Source organism: Capricornis sumatraensis, chromosome 8 (genome assembly GCF_032405125.1).
Source record: "Capricornis sumatraensis isolate serow.1 chromosome 8, serow.2, whole genome shotgun sequence".
NCBI lineage: Eukaryota > Metazoa > Chordata > Mammalia > Artiodactyla > Bovidae > Capricornis > Capricornis sumatraensis.
The window spans coordinates 75,474,607-75,500,101 of NC_091076.1; the positions used below are offsets into that span (position 1 = coordinate 75,474,607).

At 49.1% G+C, this 25,495-nt stretch overlaps 2 protein-coding genes across 2 annotated transcripts; both read right to left on the reverse strand.

The window, feature by feature from the left end:
- Positions 1–921: 921 nt before the first annotated feature.
- On the reverse strand, positions 922–4,241 carry FBXO39 (F-box protein 39). The gene is made up of 3 exons (XM_068975858.1): positions 3,216–4,241; positions 1,387–1,563; positions 922–1,050 (listed from the first exon to the last, which is right to left on the reverse strand). Exons 1-3 carry the CDS (start codon positions 4,239–4,241, stop codon positions 922–924), a joined length of 1,332 nt encoding a protein of 443 aa, XP_068831959.1.
- Positions 4,242–9,694: 5,453 nt separating this feature from the next.
- XAF1 (XIAP associated factor 1) lies at positions 9,695–22,687 on the reverse strand. The gene is made up of 9 exons (XM_068977627.1): positions 22,617–22,687; positions 22,252–22,374; positions 20,087–20,222; positions 19,286–19,342; positions 18,728–18,923; positions 16,437–16,522; positions 13,119–13,460; positions 9,946–10,013; positions 9,695–9,810 (listed from the first exon to the last, which is right to left on the reverse strand). The coding sequence occupies exons 2-8, from the start codon at positions 22,281–22,283 to the stop codon at positions 9,957–9,959; spliced, it is 906 nt and encodes a 301-aa protein (XP_068833728.1). The 5' UTR covers positions 22,284–22,374; positions 22,617–22,687; the 3' UTR covers positions 9,695–9,810; positions 9,946–9,956.
- Between the last annotated feature and the right edge of the window lie 2,808 nt (positions 22,688–25,495).

The window sequence follows — 25,495 nt, forward strand, 5'->3', positions numbered from 1 at the left end:
TCTCCAGGACATTACAGATGCTTTGGGACTATGAAGGTCATGGTCACTTCTAGTTCAGCCCCACATGAGAACCGAGCTTTCGTAGCAGGCTGAGCACCATGCTGTCTGGATGGGGAAAACAAAGGGAAACCAGAAAAGCAGATATGGGAGATCTGAGTCCATAACACCAACAGATTAGGAGCTGAGCTCCTGTGGGAAGGAGTTCTGGCTCTGAGCGGCTCTGTCTACACGTGGGAATCTCCCTGCTTCGCTGGAGGACTTGCTGGCTGATTTCATTCATCTGAGATCAGGCCTGGCCAGCTTCAGTGGCAGGAGGCTCTGACATGAAGGTCAGCCAGGATAGAAAGCGTTTCTGGGGGACCTCCCTGGCGGTCCAATGGTTAAGACTCTGCCTTCTAATGCAAGGAGTACGGGTTCGATGCCTGGTCAGAGAAATAAGATCTCACTTGCTGCAGGGTGTGACCAAAGATTAAAAATAAATGAACAAATCTTGTTTAACAACAACAACAACAAAAGCCTTTCTGAGCTGACACTGATAGTCGATGGAAATCTTGGCTCTGTTTCCTCCCTGGCACCTTTTCGGGAGCAAGGTCAGCAAGAGCCAGGGTCCCTAAGTAAGAACCTGCTCTGAGTGGCTTTGGGCTTTCAGCTCCATGGCTGACTGAGACTCAAAAAGCAAAACCAAACCACGAAAAAGAGAAATCACCCCTGGATAGCTGGCAAAGATAGCACTTTAAAGTCACCTTGGGTCTTCGCATGACGTCCTAGGCATTGCTGGGGTGTCACGTTGGTGTAAAACCAGCAAAAAAGGAGGGAGAGGAGGAAAAGGGGTGGAGTAGGGGATGCCCCAAGTGTCATTCTATGAGGACCGGATTGTCAGGTTCAAAGTGCTCCTGGTTTTCTTTCTCTGGAGAGCGCTGGTTACATCATGGGGTAAGCGATGACAAAATAGTTAAGCTCTGAATCGATCAGCTTTCTGTACTTCCTGTAAATTTCCCGCAGTGTCCTGTCCTCTTCATTTGTCTCATATCTGTTTGTATAAATTCTCACCTGTGCCGACAGAGAAACACATTTGCACACACGCACCCTGTGACTACATCACCCAGGCCCCAAAGACCATCCAAATGAGGAACCCATACAATTGTTGGCAGAATCAGGAAAAGCCCAACCCCAACTATCAATGCTGAGGATGATTACTACTAATTATTAATCCTAAGCTCCAGATTCCCTTGGAAATTAGCAATTTCACAGAAGGGACAGACTTGTGAGACATCCAACCCCCATGCCCTGCCTCATCCCTGACCTTTATCCCAGGACTGGACACCTGCCCCCCAGAAGCCCCTGTGCCCCTGCCCTCAGTGGAACCCACCCCCGGGGTGCTCTTACCTTGAGTGTGCGCAGGGCACACTGCCCTTCCTTCCGGCTCTTTAGGATCCTCTCCACAAACTTAACATCCAGGAAAGCCCAGATTTTGAAATAAAACAACTTCCTGCAGGATAAGATGAGGAGGTGCAGCTCTTCATCCAGAGACTCATGGTTGTTGTTGAATTCAAAACTTAGTTTCTGGAAAAGCACCAATGGGGCAGATGACGTGAACAGAGATGCTGGGACTTAGCTGGATCATTTCACAGCACTTTCATGATCCAACACTGGCCTGGTGGCCATGGTAGTCCAAGTGTTTTACTTATTTATTGTCCATGCCATGCGGCACACGGGAGCCTAGTTTCCCTGATCAGGACCAGGGCTGGAACCCATGCTTCCTGCAGTGGAAGCAGAGTCTCAGCCACTGGCCCACTGGGGAAGTCCCCTCCAGTGCCTTAGATAAGGGACACTGGACACGCAGTTGTCAGAGGAAGGGATTTGGGAATGCAAGTGATCTCATCCAAGTTTCCAAAACTTGGAGTTTTGAGGAAATGTACCTAGAATCTGGAGACCAAAGTCGTCTTCCTGGCCCTGCAGTGGACTGGCCAGGTGACTATGGGCAACACCAAAAGGTAGTATGATGTCTGCCTGCCCACTTCAGGGCTGTGTGAGCATAAATGACCTCTTCACACTTTGTCATCCCTCACTGTAAGTATTGGTGTTTCTTAATTTATAAGTTTATTAATAAGCTTATTAATTTATTTGTTATGTAATTATAAGTTTATTAAGTGGTATAAATTAATTAATTTACCTGACTGCACTGGGTCTTAGTTGTGGCATGCAAACCCTTAGTTGCATCATATGGGACCTAGTTCCCTGACCATGGATCGAAGCTGCGTTCCCTGCACTGGGATTGTGGAGGCTTAGTGACAGGACCACCAGGAAAGTCCCAGTGGTGGTATATATACCCCTGTATATCCATGCTCACAGCCTTGTGTGAGGTCCTTGTTATTCAGTCGCTCAGTTGTGTTTGACTCTTTGTGATCCCCTGGACTGTAGCCCTCCAGGCTCCTCTGTCCATGGGGTTCTCCAGACAAGAATACCAGAGTGGGTTGTCATGCCCTTCTGCAGGGGATCTTCCCAACCCAGGAATCGAACCTGCATCTCCTCCATTGGCAGTCATGGATTCTTTACCGCTGAGCCACTTGAGAAGACTGTGAGGTCCCTGCTAAGGGGACAAAATGATGCTGATTTTATAGATGGGGAGCTGCCAGATTAGAGAATAGCCCACGCCTCTGAGCTCCTCGGTAACTTGGGTCAAGTCTGTTTTTTTGTCTGGTTTGGAGTCTCACTGTGTCCTGTGTGCTGCTGTGTCAGGTGGATGAGTGGAAGGGGCTGCCGACCTTCTGGTCACCAGGGGAGGCACCTGCATGCTCGGACTTCAGAGTTCTGAGCCAGGGATATAGGCGCTTTCCCTGGTGGACAGTCAGCCAAGAGTGGGTTTCATGTACCAGAAGCGAGCAGTAGCTTTTGTCCTCTGCTGTGGTCTTGGGGACCAGGAGAGGCGTAGTTTGGTGACCTTTCTCAGAATCTCAACTTAAGGCTTCCCTGGTGGCTCAGATGGTAAAGAAGCTGCTTGCATTGCAGGAGACCTGGGTTCGATCCCTGGGTTGGGAAGATTCCCCGGAGAAGGAAATGGCAACTCACTCTAGTATTCTTGCCTGGAGAATCCCATGGACAGAGGAGCGTGGGAGGCTACAGTCCACAGGGTCTTTCACCTTTTGAGAGCAGGCAGGAGGAACCAGAGGGGCGGCCACTCCTCCCAGGCCTCCTGGCCCTCGGGTTGTACCTACCTGCAGAGTGTGCCGAAAGGTGGGCAGGAGGTCCGTCAGGGTGGGTCTCATGGACCAGTCGGGGTCGCTGAAATAGCAGCTTCTCAGACTGATGCTCCTGATGGGGATCTCCTGCAAGAGGATCCGGGCCAGGTGCTCGTACTTCATGACCCGCTCAAAGAAGAAGTTGACCTTCAGGCTGGTGGCGTGCCTCACCAGCTTGGCCCAAGACATGCCCCAGATGACCTGCCCATGGGGGTCGTGAATGTGGCACTTGATGTTTATGGTCCGGAGGGTGCCGGGGTTGTTGTCGCACAGGTTTTCCAGCAGCTCATCAGAGATGCAGTTGTAGTTGAGGGTCAGGGACACCAGGCTGCGGAACGTGGCCATGGTCTTGTTGAACTGGGGACTGCTGTAGACGGCGAGGTGGTGGCTGAAATAGTCCTCGATGTTGAGCTCCGTCACCGTGCTCTCATTCCTTAAGTAGCTCAGGGCGTTGAGGATGTGGCAGCCTTGTTCCGTGGTGAGCCTGGCCCCCTTCAGGCTGAGATAGTTCAGGTGTTTGCCCATCTTCTTCAAGAAGAAACTCAAGCTTCTCATGAATGAGCTCCTGATGCTGTTCCTCCAGACCAGGCGGTCCAACTCGAGATGCTGGATGGAGAAAGATTTCAGACGGTTGTTACTCTTGCCCAGACATGAGAGGAGGCCTCGCATGGTGACCTGGAACTTCTTGGTCAGGACAGCATTGTAAGGATTCAGGAATTTGATCTCCAGGTGCTCCAGGTAACGACCAAATTTCTTAACATACCAAAGGGCTGACTCGAATTCGGATGCATGTACCCTGGAAGGTCTCCCACTGAACGTGATGGTCCTGTATCGCCAGAGGTCAGCTGAATACATCGTCTGGTTCCACTTCCTGCAGACAAGGGCCGCTCTGGACCTGTCCCTGTCTCCCAGCCACCAGAAGACACGACGCAGGCACACATCGGGCAGGGTGGCCCAGCAGCTCTGGTCTTGAGGCTGGATCAGTTGGTCTTCTTCGTCCATCGGGGAATCAGGATGTCCACTGCAGCTGCGTGGTGGGCAGGGCTTCCAAAAATGAGGAAAGAAAAGCAATCACTTGATTTCTGTGGGGAGTAAAAAGGAAGACCATTACCTGCCAAACACATATTAAACCTAATGCAATGAACTTGCTCTGTGGCCCCATGTGTCAGTACTGGGCTGGTGCATGGGGGACAAAGATAAATAAACCGTACAGTGTACACCCGCAAGGATTCACAGCCCAGCAGGGGTCTAGTGGGGACACAGACCAGGACTCAGTTACAACACTGTGGGAGATGAGAAAAGGCTCAGGTATATTCGTGGTGCCTCTGCCTCTGCTCAGTCGCTCAGTCGTGTCTGACTCTTTGCGACTCCATGGACTGTAGCCCACCAGGCTCCTCTGTCCATGGGATTCTCCAGGCAAGAAAACTGGGGTGGATTGCCGCTTCCTCCTCCAGGGGATCTTCCTGACCCAGGAATCGAATCTGCACCTCTTGCATCTCCTGCATTGGCAGAAGGATTCTTCACCCACTGAGCCACCTGGGAAGCCCATTCACAGTGCAGGGTAGCACAAACAAAGCATGATTAATTCTTTCTGGGTAAGAAGTAGCAGAGAGGGCTGCTTGGAGGAGGTGGCATCTGAGCTGAGGTTTGCAGGGTGGATATGTGTGTGTAAAGCAGATAGGTTGGTGGTGGAGGATCTGGTATACTCCAGGAAGAGGGAACAAGATGGGCGAAGCCACAGGATGTGAGCATATGTGATGTGTTCATATTCAGGGAATTAACAGTTGTTTGAAGCTTAATTTGTGACAGGCAAGGAGTGATGAACCTGGATCTGGGGCAGTGGGAGGTGCAGGCTCAAGGGCATCATTCAAGATGCTCTGAATGATGTGATAAAGACTGTGTCTTAGAGGAATTCTGACATCTTCTCTGGATGAATCACTGTGTTGAGTGACACTGCTGATGGCTGTGTCTCTATTCGGGGCTTCCCAGGTGATGCCAGTGGTAAAGAACTCTCCTGCCATTGCAGGGACATAAGAGACATGGGTTTGATCCCTGGGTCAGGAAGATCCCCTGGAGGAAGGCATGGCAACCCACTCCAGTACTCTTGCCTGGAGAATCCCATGGACAGAGGAGCCTGGCGGGCTACAGTCCATGGGGTCGCAAAGAGTCGGACACGACTGAAGCAACTAGTCGTGTACACATATGTCTCTATTCAAAAGGCACAGCCGCAGAACAAAGGTGGAGAACCTCGCTGACATCAGGGCAGGTCTAAGGATCGCATGCCCAGAAGTGCTGTGGGCAGTCTTGAGGTAAAGAAAGAATACTCTGGGGGAGTGGAGGAAGGATGTTCTAGAGCGGAGTCCAGGCTTGAAGCCTGGGACTAGGGCAGCATGATAGTGGGAATTGGGGTGAATTGTGAGTTTTTTAGTGGACATGATTTGGCAACTGGTGAACAGAGAAATGGGAAGACTGGAAGGTCTCTGACTTGATTGAATTGCAGGTGGTACCCCCGTCAAGCTAGGGAGCCCCAGGGAAGAACTGGGCCAAGGCCCTACCAGATACACTGAGCCCTCGGTCAGGCTTTTCAGTCACGTGCTGTAATCTTCATGGCTTTGCTTTCAAAGTTTCCCCTGCCTGAAAACTACCCTCCTTTTCTCTGCTTCTCCCCAACTCTCCGTTTTTAAGGTTTAAGCCCTATGGCTCACAAAGCTTTTATTGACTTTTTCATTCATTGTGGCTCATAAAAACTCAGAGCTGGAAGAGGCCTGAGAATTGAATTTTTTTTTTTTAACAGATGGAAACTAGGAACAGAGAGGTGAAGGGGCCTGCCTGTGGTCACAGGCAAGTTAGTAATAAGCCCCAGGCTAGACCTGGGCTTTCTTACTTTCTCTTGTACTGTTTTCCTGCCTCTACTTTTCAGGCCTTGGATGCAGAGGGACAAGTTAATCATAATTTTCAGTTCAGGACAGACATTTGTCTGTGCAAGAACTCTCTTTGATTTTATGACTCTGTGTGACCCCCCATGGACTATAGCCTGCCAAGCTCCTCTGTCCATGGGATTCTCCAGGCAAGAATGCTGGAGTGAGTAGCCATTCCCTTCTCCAGGGAATCTTCCTCACCTAGGGATTGAACCTGCGTCTCCTGCATTGCAGGCAGATTCTTTACTGTCTGCACCACGAGGGAAGCCCATTTATTCCCTTTTAACTCAATGTCCCACTTCACCGTTCCCCACCAGAGGCAACTATTCCAGTGTGTTTGATGTGCTTCATTTTGTTTGTGCGTGTGCTTGCCAAATGTGTGTTCCATGTCTGTAAGCACCCTTCATGTTGCCCTGTGTACATCTCACACTGCGCCTGTCACCTGAGTAGACCCAGTGGTTGATAGTCTCCTATTCATTCTCGCAGGAGGGGCCCCCGGGCCTCTTCCAGCTCTCCCCAACACCACAGCGGTGAAAAGCATCCTCAAATGAGATCCTGTAGGTTTCCTCCATGCCTTTATCCTCACTACCCCATCATCACCTACTGAACAATTTGGTCCCTTCCTCCAGCTGGCCCTCCCATCTCCCACCCAGATAGGCCTCTGCGTGGAAACTGGTAGCAGCCCATCCCCACCCAGGATACAGGGCTCTGGTGGGTTCAGCCCGCCCCCTTCTTTTTCCCCTTTCAGTGTCAAAGCCTTTTTCTTTTATGAAGCCCACACACTCTTTGGGATGAGGAACAGCCTCATTCTTCTTTTGAGGAAGTATTTTAACTAATGAAGAAAAAAGAGTGTGTCTTTCTTCACATATAAACTGTCTGGGGCTAGGGGACCCCAGAGCACTTAGCATAGAGCAAGGAACCTATAACCCAGGGATCGAACCCAGGTCTCCTGCATCGCAGGCAGGTTCTTTACCATCTGAGCCATCAGGGAAGCCCAACAAGACTGGAGTGGGTAGCCTGTCCCTTCTCCAGTGGATCTTCCCACCCCAGGAATCGGACTGGGGTCTCCTGTATTGGAGATGATTCTTTATCAGCTGAGCTACCAGGGAAGCCCTAAGAGGTGCACAAGAATAGCTGCTGCTACTGCTGCTGCTAAGTCGCTTCAGTCGTGTCCAACTCTGTGCGACCCCATAGACGGCAGCCCACCAAGCTCCCCCGTCCCTGGGATTCTCCAGGCAAGAACGCTGGAGTGGGTTGCCATTTCCTTCTCCATTGCCTTCTCTTGCTTCTCCAAGAAAAGCTAAAACCAGGGAATTCCATGGTGGTCCAGTGGTTGACTCCTGGTTTCCACTGCAGGGGGCACAGTTTCCACCCCTGGACAGGGAACTAAGATCCCAGAAACCTCACAGTGCTGCCAAGGAAAGAAAAGAAAAGAAAAAAGCTGCTGCTGCTGCTAAGTCACCTCAGTCGTGTCTGACTCTGTGCAACCCCATAGACGGCAGCTCACCAGGCTTCCCCGTCCTTAGGATTCTCTAGGCAAGAACACTGAAGTGGGTTGCCATTTCCTTCTCCAATGCATGAAAGTGAAAAGTGAAAGTGAATGGGGTCAGAATAGTTATCAGACACTTTAAACCATAGGGTGGGCCTGGAAGAACTTTGGTGAGTTGGGAATGATGTTGCAAGCCTTCCAAAAGTCATGTCATTACCTGGATCCTATGCTACCCCTCAAGAGGCAGTGTAGATTAGTGGGTTAAATTCTGGTTGTTACCTGCACTATGTAACTTTGTGTGTGTGTTCTCTGTTGAGTCCAGACTCTCTGTGGCGCCATGGACTGTAGCCTATCAGGCTCCTCTGTCCATGGGATATTCCAGGCAAGAATACTGGAGTGGGTTGCCATTTCCTACTCCAGGCGATCTTCCCCACCAAGGGATCGAATCTGCCTCTTTTGTGTCTCCGGTACGGGCAGGTGGATTCTTTATTACTAGCATCACCTGGGAATCCCCTCCACATCTGTTGATATGGATAACTGTTCCTTTCTCCTAGTGTTGGGGGGATTAAATGGACTGAGATGGAAAACATTAGAACAGTGGCTGGCATATAGTAAATGTTACACAAGTGTTTGCTGCCATCAGAAAGTTGGTGCCAACGTGCTTCTAAATAACATCCCTATAAGGAAGGTATTTACGAATGGGGAAACAGGTGTTGGAAGGTTAGGAAAATGAGATGGGTAAGTGGGGAGCAGGATTCGAACCCAGACGCGGGAGCGTAGGCTGGGTTCACAACGTCACACAGCTGCCAAGCCTGGGAGGACACTTGGGTGTTCCATCACCCGGGGTGCGGAGAGGGCCCAGGAGCCTCCCGGGGGCTGGTGAGGAGGGGCTCCCACCCCGTCGTGCGCGTTACCGTTCGCGGGCCCCGCTTTTCCGGCTGCAGGGACCGCGAGCGCCAGGCCTGCTCCGCCCGCGCCGCCTCCGCTCCGACACCAACTCCGCCGCCCGCGGCCCGGCCGAGGCTAGAGGCCCAGCGGCCTGCCGCCTCTGTGACGCGCCGCCACCTGCGGGGGTTTGCTCATGCCCACGGCCGCGGGGCCCAAACCCGGGGTGATTGCGCAGGTCGAGGGGCCAGACTAGGTGCCCCCACCCCGCAGACGGCCGGGGAGGCGCCCTGGCCTGGGCGGGAGGCAGGAGGCTGGGCCCCACAGCCCCTGCCCCCTGCCCGGCCCCTCTGCACGCCGGGAAGTGGTTCTGCCCAGGACTTGGGTTGTGCAGGCCCGATCGTTCGCCACCTTTCCTGTCCGGATCCAGCCCCGGTTCCTGTCCATTGTCGGGGACCCTCTCTGGGAAGCCTAAGCCACTGCCAACCCAGCCTTAGTGTTGGTCTCTCAGTCGCTTCTGACTCTTTGCGACTGTGGACTGTAGCCCGCCAGACTCCTCTGTCCATGGGATTCTCGAGGCAAGAATCCTGGAGTGGGTTGCATGGCCGTCTCCAGGGCATCTTCCCAACCCAGGGATGGAACCTCAGTCTCCTGCCCTGCAGGCGGATTCGTTACCTTCTGAGCCGCCAGGACCCAAAGAAGGCCTTAAGCAAACCTGACTCAGCCAACCCGACAAAGCTTGAGAAAGGTCACCCTTCTGCAGTTTTGGGTGGGTGGGTGTGCACCCAAGCACCCACTGTCCTGAGCTTTGTCCTTCCTGGTGGGAGCTGGTACCCTAACGGGTCTCCCCACAGGCCGGGCAGACAGTTAGGGCTGTGCTACTTGTGGGGAGGGGGCTGCTTCTCTGGGTGTCTCCCAGCTGCTGCTCCTGCCAGCAGCCTCCACTGGCACCTCTTCGTGCACTACCTGGCTGCCCCCATCACCCAACCTCATTTTTCTCTTCCTTTCTCTCTCATTTTCTGCCACTCCCCTTCCCATGTCCTAGCTGCTGCTTCCCCACCCACCCGCCCCTGGCCCTGGAAAACCTGTCAAAAATCTAAAGAAAGGTGGAGGACAGGCTTTCAGGAAGATCTTTTTTATTCTTCAGAGATAAAGCTGGATTTCCCAAGGTGTCCAGGCTGGGTTGGGCCTAGACGCTTGATCAGAATTCTCAGGCAGAAGAGTTGGCATTCTCTTTTCCTCCTGGTTTAGCTGTAGCTCTTAGGCAGACCAACCATCTCTGTTCAAAAGGAGGAAAATAGTTAAAATCCAAACCTTTTCTTCAACAAGAAAGAAACCCAGTGAATAAAACCTCTAGCACAGAAAGCAAGCAGAGAAAGCAGTGTAAAAACAAAATCTTCAAAATCTGTTGTACCTTTCCCAAAGCTAGCTGGAACTTCTCACTTGTTCTCCTTTTGATGAAGCTAACCGCCGGCATTTCTCCTAAAGAAACGGATATTTTAAAAGTTCAAGGTGTATAAAGTGAGAAGTGTTAGTTCCTGGGATATCGCTGGTTAAACCTATCCCCAGTTCCTGGAGCAGGGACCCTGAGCTGTAGATGGCATAGAAAAGTCATAGGTAGAGATGAATGTATTTGCAAAGCAAAAATAGAGACCCAGATGTAGAGAAGAAATTTATGGATACCAAATGGGGTTGGGGTGTGGGGAGAGGAGGGGAGGATGAACTGAGAGGCTGGGATTGACTTATGTACACTACTATGGGTAAAAGAGGGCTTCCCAGGTGGTTCAGTGGTAAAGATTCTGCCTGCAATGCACGAGATATGGGTTCGATCCTGGGTGGGGAAGATCCCCTGGAGAAGGAGATAGCAACCCACTCCAGTATTCTTGCCTGGAGAATCCCATGGACAGAGGAGCCTGGGGGGCTACAGTCCATGGGGTCTCAAAGAGTTGGACACAACTGAGTGACTAACACTTCCACATTTCTTTTAGTGACTAAAAAACAACAACAATGTATAAAAGAGACGACTAATGATAACTTACTGTATAGCACAGAGAACTCTACTCAGTACTCTGTAATGACCTATATGGGAAAAGAACCTAAAAAAGAGTAAACATGTATATGCATAACTGATTCACTTTGCTGTACAGCAGAAATTAACACAATGTTGTAAGGCAACTGTACTCCAATAAGAACTTAAAAAAAGAAAAGAAAAAAGAGAAGGAAACGGAGGCCAGTGAACTGGGAGGGGTCTATGGGAGGTTTGGGACAATATTTAATAGAGGACTGTCGTCATCAGGAGGGTGAACGAACAGATTAGAGGGTACCCACGCTATGGCTTCTCTGGGGGCTCAGATGGTAAAGAATCCTCCTCTAATGCGGGAGACCTGGGTTCAGTCCCTGGATTGGGAAGATCACCTGGAGAAGAGAACGGCAATCCATTCCAGTATTCTTGCCTGGAGAAGCTCCATGGACAGAGGAACCTGGTGGGCTACGATCCATGGGGTCACAGAGTCGGACTCGACTGAGCTGCTAAGCACAACACAGCACACCATGGACTCGTGTGTGTGAGTGAGAGTTGCTCAGTCGTGTCCAACCCTTTGCAACCCCATGGATGGTAGCCTGCCAGGCTCCTCTGTCCACGGGATTTTCCAGGCAAGAATACTGGAGTGGGTTGCCATTCCATTCTCCAGGGGATCTTCCCAACCCAGGGATTAAAACCAACTCTCCCACATTGCAGGCAGACTTTACCATCTGAGCCACTAGGAGGTCCTCATGGACTCTTACAACATTAAAAAAGAAAAAGGAGGGGCAACATCATTTGACTTGGAGGGATGCCCTTCTAATTATTGGTTATTGATGAATCCTATACAAGCAGTGTGTACAATTGGACTCCAAATGTGTGTGTGTGTGTGTGTGTGTGTGTGTGTGTGTGTGTGTGTGTGTATACAGTTATATAACAGAGTTGCCAGATAAAATACAGGCTGTCCAGTTAGATTTTAATTTCAGAGAGACAAAGAATTTTTCTTAGTATGAGTATGTCCCATTAAATTATTTTGTAGTTATTTTTGTCCCAAGTAATGAATTTTTCTTTGCCAAATTCAGCAAGCCCATCATTAAGGATAGAGAGAAGTATGAAAGGAAATCTCAGTTGTAGGAGGCAAGGGAATATGGCACTAATAACACCCTCAGCAAGTATGAAATTCACTCAGCTTGGTAAAATTGTGTGCTTGTGTGCATATAGAGATGCTTAAAGAAGTTAGAAGGAACAAGATTTAGGTCTACTTCTTTGTAAGGAGTGTGCGTCATATATTCAGCAAAAAAGGCAAATGGTGGAGTCATGAGTCTAGGAAGATGATATATGGGGGAAGAAAACCAATTCAAACCCCATGGAGGCTTGTCAGGTTTTTGTGAACAGAGGTGAAGTCTTGGAAGGACACCCACCTGGAGGCTGAAACTGGTACCTCATGGCATGGGACTTGGGAGGTGGCGTGGGTGTGGGGGAGGGTTAGCTTTATCTTTATGTTTGTTTGTATGGTATCATGTCAAATGGTTACAACAAAATCTAGCATCTAGTACTAGCAAATTCCGGGAGACAGTGAAGGACAGGGGAGCCTGGTGTGCTGCCTTTCAAGGGGCTGCAACGAGTTGGACACGACTTAGCTACTGAACAACAACAAATAATGAAAATATTTTAAAGTGAGACATCCTTTATGGGGCTTGAGAGCATAAGCTTTGGAACTATACCCACATGTATACCTGGCTGGATTCTGCCACTCTCTAATTGTGAAATCCTGGGGAAGCTGCTCGACCTTTCTGTTTAGTTTCCTTATCTATAAGGTAGGGGTAAAATACCTTCCTGATGTTTATAATAATTAACCATTTGTAAAGAGCTTTGCCACCCCCTGGACTGTAGCCCCTCAGGCTCCCTGGTCCATGGAATTTTCCAGGCAAGAATACTGGAGTGGTTGACCATTTCCTTCTCCAGGGGATCTTCCTGACTGAGGGATCAAACCCATGGCTCTTGCATCTCCTGCATTGGCAGGCAGGTTCTTTACCAGCTGAGCCACCGGGGAAGCCCTGCTTTGCATTGTAACTGGTGCATAATGGTTAACTACCTCTAGTGCTAATTCTTCTTTATTGGAAAATAATCTAGGATGTGAAAAATCAGGTTACTGAGGCTGCAAATCCTGAGCTACTAGAGGTAAACTTTAATCTGCTAGAGACAAGATACCAACTGACTTAAGCGCTTGACCAAGGCTCTGGTCTCTGGACTGCAGTTGCCTCATCTACACCATGAGAGAGCTAGACTGGGTGCCTCTGTTCATTTGATTCTTCCATGGTTGGGGAGCATTTGCTGTGGTCAGTAACTGGGCTGGGAACTGGAGACAGAGATGAGAGATTGGCTCTGCCATCAGAAATGGGAGGTGATGAACATATATAAACAGGCGATAAGTGCTGGGAGTAGATCCGGACACACAGAGAAAGGGGAGATAGTGTTGTCTGAGGACATCTCGCAGGACTTGCATTCCTTTAAACACTGTCCCAATGGCTCACAGCCGGGTTATGGAGAGAACAGAGGCTGGGTACCTGGTGGTGGTTTAGGGTTGGCAGGGGAAGTAGGATACCACACTGAGAACATCTCCTCAGAATGTCATAGGCTGTCTCATCTTCTACAGGAGAGGAGGCTCTGAGCTTGCCATTGGACTTCAAAGACAGGTTCGTGGTTTTGTTTGTGCCTCGTGGCGCTTGCCTTGTTGACTTTTCAGAAAGAAAGGGAGCTCTGTGTCTATTTTTCAGCTTTGGACGGACATCTTTCTCTGCCTTGGAAGTCTGGTCTTCAGCAGCCCGACTCGAAGGGGATGAAGGAGGAATTTCTGATTTCCCCGCTGGAGAAGGTGTCATAGCACCTGAGACTCGACAGCATCTATCCTGCAAGGGTGAGTCAAGGATCAGATTTAAAAATGACCTCAGCTTTAATGCTGGACAATACAGTAGGCGAGCTAACTTGAAAATTTCCCACTCCAAGCACTTTAGAAATGCTGGATATAATATGACAAACATTCACTGAGCTGACTTTGCAAGGAAGCAAGCAAACTCATGTTCCAGGAAAGAAGACCTACCTGTTAAGCACATGAAGTAAGCCTTTAGGAGGAGACTGTGGGGTCAATCTCATGACTAAGAGCTTGGATGAGAGAAAAGTCCCATCCACACATTTCATGATGTGTGAAATTGGAAGAGTCCCCTTTCCCTGCACGAAGCTGGGAACCTTGAAGTCTGAACTATGGTGGCTAAGAGACAAAAATTGACTAACCGGAAACGAGAAATGACAAGAAAGCTTGTCTATCTTGGACTGGAAATTGAGCATGAGGTGATAAATTCTGAAGAATAGAGAGAGAGGGGAAAAAAAGCAAACACATATGAGCCTATTGCCCTTAGGGGCTTCCCTGGTAGCTCAGCTGGTAAAGAATCCACCTGCAGTGCAGGAGACCATGTTCCATTGCTGGGTTGGGAAGATCCCCTGGAGAAGGGATAGGTTACCCACTCCAGTATTCTTGGGCTTCCCTTGTGTCTCAGCTGGTAAAGAATTTGCCTGCAATGTGGGAGACCTGAGTTTGATCCCTGGGTCGGGAAGATCCCCTGGAGAAGGGAATGGCTACCCACTCCAGTATTCTGGCCTGGAAGATTCCATGGACTGTATAGTCCATGGGGTCACAAAAAAATGACAAAGCTTGTCTACCTTGGACTAGAAATTGATCATGAGGTGATAAATTCTGAAGAAGAGAGAGGAAACAAACAAAAAACACATCTGAGCCTATTGTCCAAAGCAGGATGAATAAAGATAAATCTTCTCTTGGATACATTGCAGTGAAACCACAGAAGATCCAAAGCAAAGAGGGTCTTGAAATCCAGCAGAGAAAATGGTTATTGGCGAAGGACCAGCAGCTACCCTGAGAGCAGACTTATCAACAGCAATCACAGAGGTGGGAAGACGGTGGAAATGCTTCAAAATGCTAAGAGAAAATAAAGGTTAATGTAGAATTTGAAATCCAATTAAACTAACATTCAAGGATGCAGAATAAAGGAAGTAACTGTGCAGACAACTAAAGATACCTAGACATGTATTTCAGGATGACAGAAATCTTGCCCAGAAGGAAAGCTTGGGATTCAAGAAAGCTTGGGATTCATGGCTTCCCTGGTGGTACAGTGTAAGAATCTGCCTTGCAATGCAGGGGACTCAAGTTTGATCCCTGATCAGAGAGCTAAGATCCCACATGCCACAGTGCACTTCAGCTACTGACCTCGCATGCTCTGGAGCCCACTAGAGAGAAGCCCTCACACTGCAATAAAGATTCCACATGCCGCAACTAAGACCCAGTGCAGCCAAAATAAATCCGTGAAACATTTTAAAAAGAAAGAACGTCAGCAAAGAGAAAGGTAAACGTGTGAGTATTTCCAAGCAGGCATGAATTTAATAAAGTGACAGTAATAATAATGACTAAAGAGGATAGTACAAAAACCAGGTGAAACTAAATTCCACAGCATTTATTAATATGTAAAAGGTGGAAATAGAGAATCACTCAACATGTTTTCAAATCCATATATTGTTTTTGTGGAGGGTAGGGACTGTGATTTAGATTTTAAGTCAAGTATTCATATTAAAATGCACTAAATGTCACCAATAGTAAATTTTATATGTATGGTCCACAATAAACAAAAAGACCTAGATCATCTCTAGGATTTCTTTAGTTCTCATATTCGTTGTTCTCTGGATTGAAGGGTAAAGAAAGGACAAACAGTTTGCCATCCATGAAGAAGGAAGTGAGTTCTTTGGAGAGATGCTTTGGGGAGATTCCCCCAAAGAAAATGCTCCATCCTGTAGAAGAAGGGAGCAGCTTGGCCTGACTAATGCGCTAAAAAATTCTTAGAGTGATGGAGGGAGGAGCCTGTGAATTTTCCCAGGCAAAAGCAATCAATCAATCCATCACATCATTACATCCGTTCAGAGTCCTCCTTTTGGTACCCAGCCCTGATATCAGCTTCACTGTGGGAAGATGGAGAAAGTTATTAACTTTTTTGTGGAAGCTCACAGCCTAATAGAGAAGACTTCCATATGGGATGTGCTGTGCTGTGCTTAGTTGCTCAGTCATGTCTGACTCTTTGTAACTCTATACAACCAGGCTCCTCTGTCCATGGGGATTCTCCAGGCAAAAATACTGGAGTGAGTCGCCATACCCTCCTCCAGGAGATCTTCCCAACCCAGGGATCAAACCGAGGTCTCTGGCATTGCAGGTGGATTCTTTACCATCTGAGCCACCAGGGACATGGGATAGAGAATAATAAAGCAGAGCCTATTTAGACCTAAATTGCAATTTCCAGGCCCTCAGAGGTGATCAGTGATAGCTGGATTGGTCAGGGAGGCTCCCTGAAGGGCTGGCATGATTGGAATCCAATTACGTGTGCTAAATGAGCCTAAAGCAGTTCACGATGTCCTTTTTTGAACAAAGCAAAACGAAATATGGGAAACTCTTAATATTCATGCTGTGTAAAACTGGACCCAGAATCTACCATTCAAGTCTTCCCAGGTGGTCCAGTGGTTAAGAATCCACCTGCCAATGCAGAGGACACAGGTTCAATCCCTGGTCCAGGAAGACCCCACATGTCAGGGAGCAATTAAGCCCCGGCGCCACAGCTACCGAAGCCCACACATCTAGAGCCCGTGTTTGGCAACAAGAGATATCACAGCAATGAGAAGCCTGGGATGGAGGCTACGATGAAGATCCAGTGCACCCAATAAGTAAATAAATAAAATGAATGAATTTCAGAAAGAATCCACAGTTCATATCATACTTTTTGGAATATGGACTGGCTATTGGCATCATTAGACAATGACAAATTTCTACTCACCAGATGGTGGAAATACTTATTTCCTGGAATCATTTGATTGCAATAATGACAGCAGATGTTGCTTTCAGGAGCTGGAATGCTCTTCCCTGAAAAAGCACAGAAGCAACAGCACAAATGATTGCCCTTGACAATGGCCAGCCCGGCTGCCCCACAACTGCCCCGAGTCTGCCATGAGCGTCCTGCACTGCCAGGGTCCTTGGCCACATGGACCACCCACAACAGGAATTGCCCACATAATTTCCATTAAACCGTAAAAGTGCCCTTGGGGCAACACACAGCACTGATGAAGAGATGTTTTCCTGGAGCAGGACTGGTTTCCAAGGCGATGGAAGGAGCTGTTACCACAGATGCCAGTCCTGTTCAACCTGACTGCTCTTTCAGTTTAGCCATTTCCGAGTTCTGTGATCAGATGAGGAGTTAATTGCACACATCTTTGTTGATTGTGTTGAAGCTGTGTTATGCTGTCTTGTTGAAGTCGTGTTGTGTTGATAAACTTGCATTGTCTTGTTGAAGTTGTGATGTTGTTGAAGCTGTGCAGTCTTGTTGAAGTTGTATTGTCTTGTTGCAGTAGTGCTATCTTTTTGAAGTTGTGTTGATGAAGTTGTGTTGTGTTGTTGAAGCTGTGCAGTCTTGTTGAAGTTGTGTTGTCAAAGTTGTGTTGATGAAGTTCTGTTGTGTTGATGAAGTTGTATTGTCTTGTTGCAGTAGTGCTATCTTGTTGAAGTTGTGTTGTGTTGACAAAGTTGTGCTGAAGAGTTGTTTGTTGGCTATGTTGAAACCCAGACATGCTGGAAATGTACTTGAATCTTAAGCACCCCAGTTTTTCATTTGCCGATTTTGATAAAATTGTTTACCTAGAGAGACTTACCACCCAGGGAATTTTCAGCTCTGTCCCCATGCTACTGTTGTCACAACCAGTGAGAAGATGTGTTTGGCTCATGTTCTCTGTAAACACTTCCTGAAGAGGTAACTGGGTAAAGAGAGCACGCTATGGCACCAGGTGGCCAACACATAGGCCCAAAGATCAGGAGTTACACCTGGATCTTTTGGGAAAGTTTCTGATTTTGTGTCAGGGAACTTGGGGATCCTGTCTGGTTTCTGCCTCTAGCAAGCCCCTGTTTCACTCTGCATAGGTTTCTCATCTCTACAAGGATTCAGGTAGGTCTCTGCCAGGCTGGAGCCACGCTGGAGGAGTTCAAAGGAAGCCTCCCATCTGGTAGGACCCCATTGCCTCTGCACTCATCTGTGTAGCTCCCAGCTCCCCAACCCCTGGCTTCTTGGCTCCCTGGATCTGTCATTTATTTTTATAAATTAAAAAAAAAATTCTTTTTATTGGAAGAAAATTGCTTTACAATATTGTGTTGGCCTCTGCCACACAACAACTCAAATCAGTCATAATTATATGTTCATCCCCTCCTTCTTGAACCTCCCTCCACACCCCATTCCAACCCTCTAGGTTGTCACAGAGCACTAGGCTGGGCCCCCTGCATAATACAGCAGCTTCCTTATAGTTATCTATTTGATACTTGGTAGTGTATATATGAGGGTGTTAAGGTGGCTCAGATGGTAAAAGCGTCTGCCTGCAATGCGGAAGACCCAGGTTTGATCCCTGGGTCAGGAAGATCCCTTGGAGAAGGAAATGGCAACCCACTCCAGTACTCTTGCCTGGAAAATTCCAGGACGGAGGAGCCTGGTAGGCTGTAGCCTATGGGGTCGCCAAGAGTCGGACATGACTGAACAATTTCCCTTAGCGTATATATGGGGCTTCCCAGGTGGCCCTTGGGGTAAAGAACCTGCCTGCCAAGGCAGGAGACATAAGAGATGTGGGTTCGATTCCCTGGGTTGGGAAGATCCCCTAGAACAGAGGGCATGGCAACCCACTCCAGTATTCTTGCCTGGAGAATCCCATGGACAGAGGAGCCTGGTGAGCTACAGTCCATGGGGTTGCAAAGAGTCGGACATGACTGAGGCGACTTAGCACGCACGCACACAGTGTATATATGTTGATGCTACTTTCTCAGTTTGTCCTACGCTCTCCTTCCCCTGCTGTGTCCACCAGTCCGACTCTATGCCGGAGTCTCCCTTCTCTGTAAATAGGTTCATTAGTACTATTTTTTAGATTCCATATTTATGTATTAATATATGGTATTTGCTTTTCTCTGGACCAGTCATTTCAAGACACAGCAGGTGCACAAGAAGGCCACTCTGGAACTAGACTAGCCAGGTGACTTAGAGACACACACATCTGTCATCCCTCGTCACCCGTCCCGCCGAGAGCTCACGATCCTCACCTTTCTGGAGCCGGGGCTGCTCACGCCGACACACTTCTCTGTGCCGAGCCAGCACGCGGAGCATGACGTGCTGGCCGCAGTCTGGGCAGAGCTCCGTCTGCCGGCCGCAGTGGTGCTCGTGGAGGCCCACCTTGTTCAGGCGCACGGCCAGCTGGCAGAACTGGCACTCAACCGGGCGCTCCTGGCATTCCTCGGCCTGTGGGGAGGCCGGCGGGACGGGCATAGTCACTGGCCTGCAGTGACTGCAGTTGCCTTGGGGCTAGGAGCTTATTTCCCTTGGCGGGGACTGAAGCCAGTAAGAGAAAGCAGGTGGGAAAGACTGAGGGGTGGGGGGTGGGAGAGAGTTGTGGGAGGGGGGCCTCTCCTCACGAGGGGAACATGAGCTCTCTTGGACCCTGGCAAGAGGGGCCGGGGCAGGAGGCCCTGTGTCACTGGGATAAGCTAGTTCCAGGCCTGCTTGGGAGAGAAGAGAGAGCTGGGGGCGGGAGGGGAGAGCTTTATGACCGGCCCCCTCCCCTCCTCCTGGGCTTGGTAGAAGAAATCACACCTGCCCCTTACCTCGTGACTCTCCAGCGAGTGCTTCGGCAGGCTCTGCTGACACATGGCGCATCCCACCTAAATGCGGAGGGAGGTGCTTGAGTCCCACCCTGGCCTGTGTGTCAGGGGTGGGTCTGTGAGCACGTGGGGGCAGGAATCAGGCACCCTCATCTGCCTGCATCACCAACCCTGAGCTCAGGGACGCATTTGTGGGACCCTCTGAGCTGAGATGAATGCCTGAGCTTGAGGAGCTCCAGAAACAGCTGGAGAGAAAGGTTGGCCTGACCAACCTTGGCCGTGACTGCCTTCCAAGCTCCCCTTTCCTGTCTCTCCTCTTGACACATCTCAAAAGAACATTTTACTTTTCCCAAAACAGGGACCCCTAGTCTTGGCCAACCTCATACACCTGTAGGGAAAGGATTGGGAATGGGAAACCAGGGTCTACTCAATGCAGTACAGGAAAGAAGTGTTAGTAGCTCAGTCGTGTCCGACTCTTTGCGACCCCATGGACTGTAATCCACCAGGCTCCTCTGTCCGTGGGATTCTCCAGGCCAGAATACTGGAGTGAGTTGCCATTCCCTTGAGTCTTCCTGACCCAGGGATGGAACCCAGGTCTCCTGCATTGCAGGCAGTTTCTTTACCATCTGAGCCACCAGGGAAGCCCAGGTGGCAGTGCAGGAAGGGCAGGATTACCTACCCTTTCCACTTTGCATAGGGGGCTGGGCGCTGGGGCTGAGGGACTTGCCCACGGCAGGCAGCCATGAGACGGGCTGCAGAGAGGACCCTGCCCCTCCACCTCCATCCCCCAATCTGCCTCCCCACCTGCTGGTGCCCGCCCTGGCGGTGTTCTTCCATCTCGTGCTGCAAGACGGGTTCCTTGCACTCCGGGCAGAGGACCAGAAACATCAGACAGTGGGCCTCATGGAGGGCCAGGTGGTTGGAGGCCACCTTTCTTTTGCTGCAGGATCAAGAAGGAGGAAAAGCAGGTTTATTTCATGGTGTAAAGTATGGAGCCATATTTTATGCCCGGGGCTCCTGGATGAAGATCTTCCAAGGCCTCAAGCACTGAAAATATGATGATGAGACCACCTGCCTCGCCTTCCCCATGTTGATCTCAAATCAGAACAATGCTGAATCATGACGTAATGGTGAGGATGCTCTGCAAAGCTCTTATGTTGCCCAGGGTGAGCGCGGTGGGTAAGAAGGAGCAGGAGGGAGCAATCACAAAGGGACAAGGGAAACCTTTGGGAGGTGATGAATAGTTTCATTGTCTTGACTGTGACTGATGAAATAAAATTTATATTTTAAGGCAGGACAAGAACAATTTAAAGATAAAACTCTTGGTGTGTTTGGGGCTCCTCCCTCCCTCATGTACATTGTGCATTTGTCCTACACATTAACCAGAGCCCCTCACTGATGGAAGAGCCTGCTCAACCGTTTCTTTTTTTCTTTCTTCTGATGCCAGGAATATAAATGAAAAGAATAGTGTTTTTTCTCAGCTCTGTGCTCAGTCACAGGGACTCACTGCTCGCTCAGTACTCTGCGTGCTCACCTGGACTAGGCAGGTATCCTTGGTGAACTTTTTGTAAAATGCCAGTATGTCATTCTGACTTATGATCCTTTGTCTCAAAAGCATATGACTGTGTTTTTGACTTCTAACCTGGGCTTCCCTGGTGGCTCAGATGGTAAAGAATCTGCCTGCAATGTGGAAGACTGAAGTTTAGTTGCTCTTGTGTCCGACTCTTTGCGACCCCATGGACAGTAGCCCCCCAGGTTCCTCTGCCCATGGGATTTCTCAGGCAAGAATATTGGAGTGGGTTGCCATTCCCTTCTCCAGGGGATCTTCCCAACTCAGGGATGAAACCCGTGTCTTCTGCATGGCCAGGCAGATTCTTTACTGCCTGAGACACCAGGGAAACCCAATATATATATTATTTTCAGATTATTTTCCATTATAGATTATTACAAGATATTGACTATAGTTCCCTGTGCTATACAGTAAACCTTTGTTGCTTATCTATTTTTAAAAATTAGAAATAGCATTCTATTTATACTAAGTCAAGCAAGTGGAATCAAAATGTCATATTTTAGTTAGGCAAAAACTTGTAAGTTTTCTAATACATATATACCCTATATACTATATATACTATATTATACTAATACATATATTATACATATCTAATGCATATAAATCATACTTAATATTATATAATAAATATAAATATATATTTATTTATAAATACATAATAAATATAATTATATAAATAATACATAATATATATTATATTACTTATATATATGTATACAAAACTTTTCTACTCTGGGAAGCATGGACCCTTAATCACTGGACCACCAGGAAAGTCTCCCTTCCTCTCTTTGTACTCCTCTGCCTGGCCTGGCACCTCAGCTTTTTTCCTGAGCTGGTGCAAACACCAGACAGCCAGGAGGGTTTGGCTGGAGAAAGACCTTGGGGAAGGATCCCCCTGGTTCCTGTCACAGGTAGGGAGCTTCGAGAGTGAGGTGCCTCAAGGGGTTGGGTCCCCACGATTTAGAGGTGTGGTCTGGGACCTCTGCTCTATCCCCTCACCCTGCTCCACAGCTCCCTCTAAAGGTGGGAGTGGGAATGATCCCAGACAATCTGCCTGAGCCTCTTTCTTTCAAAGACTGGTATGAAGAGCATACAAATTAGGACCCAAGGTCTGAAAAATAGGAGTAGCCCAGCAGGGATGGTTAGCCTGGCTGTTTGGCTGTAGAACTGTCCCAGAAAGTCTTCAGTACCTGGAGGTGGGGCAGGGTTCAGGGATGTCTGCCAACCCTGAGCCTCCCTCACTGGCATCTCCACAGTTTACCCCTTCCTACTGCAGGGGCCCACCCTGGCCTTCCTGGGCACACAGACCCTTTCCTCTTCACTTTAGAAACAGACTTATCCTCTCTGCCCCTCTCACCAGCCAGCCTCAGGTCGGCCACCAGGGAAAGCGACTTCTTACCAGTTCCTGCACACCTGGAAGGCTCCCTCCATGTTCTGGTCTCCGGAGTCTGTCGGTTTCAAGTTTCAGTTCTTGCAGGCAGAGAAACGAAACTGAAAGTGTTCTGGCAACGGGGCCCACAGCCTAGGAAGGGAGGCGTTTTCAGATTCCTCAGCCCGGGGCTGCTGCCCAGTACCTGTGCCTGGACATCCAGGAAGCCCGGCCCCTGCCTCCTCCCTCAGCCTGCGCTGCCGCCACCGCCAGCTGTTTCTGCGACCCCTTGGGTGGGAGCCAGAGGCCAGGCCGCCCTGGCAGCAGCCCCTCCCCTCCCCCAGGCTGGCCTCACTGCATCTGGGTCACTCCATCCTCTTCCACAAAACACTGACCTCCTTGTCCCTCCTGGTCCTCTCACTGATCCTTCCGCTGTAGGAGAGAGCTGGTTGGCCGTGTTGAACTTGAACTTGAAGGTCGCTCCTCCTTGAGACTGGCTCCTGACTTCCTGTATTCTACTCTGGTCCCCGTCAGGAGCAGGAGGAACTGGGGATGCAGGGTGGGGACTACAGGGTTTGGAGCCACATCCTGTAGCAGCCTGGTGACCTAGGGCACTCACCTAATCCCCCCTGTTCATCTCTGCCCTCACTTGTAAATAATCACGTTAAACATGGCTGTAATGCTAACGAGGGGGCAAGCGAATGGGGAAGTCTTCAGACCCAGAAACTGCTGCAGTGAGGGCTGATGTAACTTGCACACATTGCCAGCCAACAGGAAGCAGAATCAGGCTTTGAACCCCAGGCCAAGAGGCCCAGGGCTTGTCTCTCCTAGAATGGCCAGAGGGTCAAGAGACGGGAATTTGAATCTTGGTAGTGGACCCAACTGACAACAAGAGTCACTTTAGCTTCTGGGCTTGTTTCCTCATTTCCACTGCCCCTGCCCCCGGACTCTACAGGGGACCTAGGGAACTTGGGGAGTCCAGGTGCTCCCAGAAACTGTGTGAAAAATTGCTTTCATTTGAGTACATGGACTTGAAAGGAGTCTGGGACCCAGACTGTTATAAATGACTGGATGAATTGACCCCAGAATTTGAGATTCAAAGAAATCAAGTTCTGCTAAAGGCAACATGTGTCCAAAATTATATATGCATAATTGGATCAAATAAATATGGAACAGTTGTTTGTGTTCTTTTCACAGAGAGCAGGATGTAATTAATTAGATAAAAATGACAGAACAGTGTATCTAATTGCTCAGTAGAAATTGAAAAATTTGCAGGTAATTGCAATTCCATCAGAAATGTTTGGATATTATATACTTTATGTTGACATTTTTAAGGGGGTTTAATGTGTATTTCTATTTCCCAGAATCTTATTTGTAAAAAAAAAAAAACCATGCCTGTCTTTAATTAGCTTCAATATTTACCTTTATTATTCATAAACACAACTAAGACATTAATGTGTTATTGGAATGATCGTGGCTTTGCACATTTGTCTAAGCATGTTAATTTATTTAAACTTTAGTGAGCATGTCATCTACATAACCTTACTATACTTGATCAATATGTGACAGTTTTTCACTATTACATGAGTAAGTCCCTTCTGATGGTCAAGTCAGAAATTGAAAAGGGACCACTGAGGCATGATGGGTACACCACACTTAGGCACTTAGCCTGACGTGTGGCCATTTATTGGGATTCTTGGGGCAGCAAGGATGGTGGATTCCAAACTTGCCCACACTTGGGAACCTCTTGGGAAACTAACCAAAAGCCACAGATGCCTGCCCAACCCCAGAAAGTGTGATTTTCCTGGTCCAGCAAGTGGCTGTGACTTTGGAGTTTTTGAAACTCCAAAGGTGATTCTAACGTGGAAACAATTTAGTGTTGGAGGAAAGGGCTGGTTCTGAATGCCAGGAACTTTCCCACCTGAACAATAAGAGAATGGGGCAGATGAGCATCACTCAAGATTCCACAAGTGTGGGGATCAACTCTTGGTGCTCATGGAAGAAAGACGAGGGTGGGTAACTGCAGAAGGAGAGCTGGGCTTTGTGGGTGGAAGTCCTGGGTGGCCCCGAGCTTCCTCCTGGTCACCACCCTGTCCCTGGATGAACCTGTCAGCGATGGAGGGGACCTGGCCCCAGGAGCAGGGCAGGGAAGGTCTAGGATGCAGTGAGCACGCTGCTCTCATGTCCCACGTGGGTGAGCTCGCGAGAAAGCCCACCTAAGCCAAGGTGCAGACAGGCTCTTTATCTGGAGTTCTTTGTGCTACACACAGGAAGAGAAGGGGGAACAGGGTATGGAAGCTGCTTACGTAACCCCCACCTCCACCACTGGATAGACCCTCTCTAATGTGTATCTGCACGCCCCCACCCCTACAACTGAGGGTCCTCAGAGCTTTCCCAGACCCCAGTCACAGCTGAGCTAATAGAAGAATTTCAAGCATTGAGCAGTGGCACAAGGTTGCCGAGAGAATTCTTGTGACGCCTGCAAATGGAGAGCAGCTTTTCTTAGGAGGAGAATAGGATTAAGGAAGAGGTTCAGACGTCGTCTCCAGCCAACTGGCTGCTGCTGCTAAGTCACTTCAGTCGTGTTCGACTCTGTGCGACCGCATAGACGGCAGCCCACCAGGCTCCCCTGTCCCTGGGATTCTCCAGGCAAGAACGCTGGAGTGGGTTGCCATTTCCTTCTCCAATGCATGAAAGTGGAAAGTGAAAGTGAAGTCGCTCAGTCGTGTCCAACTCAGTGACCCCATGGACTGCAGCCTACCAGGCTCCTCCATCCATGGGATTTTCCAGGCAAGAGTACTGGAGTGGGGTGCCATTGCCTTCTCTGTCAGCCAACTGGCAGACTCTAAAGTTCAGATTCTGAATGAGAGATGTGCCTGCATGCTCAGTCACTAAGTCTTGTCTGACTCTTTGCAACCCCACGGACTGTAGCCCTCCATCCGTGGGATTCTCCAGGCAAGAATACTGGAGTGGGTCACCAGTCCCTTCTCCAAGGGTCTTTCTGACCCAGGGCTCAAACCTAGGTCTCCTGCATTGTAGGTGGATTCTTTACCAGCTGAGCTCTCAGGGAGACTCATGAAAGACAGTGGATGGTAACAGTAATGATCTGTGATAGGAGTGATCAGTAATGATCAGTAACAGCAAAAATTACTGCTTATACATTTCCTCTGCTGCAGGCATTATATGAAGCACCTTACAGGCAAGATCTTTTTTAATCTGCCCAACAGCTCTGATGTATGTATTTTAGCTCCACTTACATCTGTGGAAATGGGGG

Coding starts and splice junctions, on each gene's coding strand:
- FBXO39 (XM_068975858.1), bottom strand. CDS start 4,241: ATGGACGAAGAAGACCAACTGATCCAGCCTCAAGACCAGAGCTGCTGG. Junction 1,564..3,215: donor CCTTTCGGCACACTCTGCAG/GTAGGTACAACC, acceptor GTGCTTTTCCAG/AAACTAAGTTTTGAATTCAA. Junction 1,051..1,386: donor GTGCCCTGCGCACACTCAAG/GTAAGAGCACCC, acceptor CTGTCGGCACAG/GTGAGAATTTATACAAACAG.
- XAF1 (XM_068977627.1), bottom strand. CDS start 22,283: ATGGAGGGAGCCTTCCAGGTGTGCAGGAACTG. Junction 19,343..20,086: donor GCCAGGGCGGGCACCAGCAG/GTGGGGAGGCAG, acceptor CTCCGCATTTAG/GTGGGATGCGCCATGTGTCA. Junction 13,461..16,436: donor ATAAGTATTTCCACCATCTG/GTGAGTAGAAAT, acceptor TCACCCTTGCAG/GATAGATGCTGTCGAGTCTC.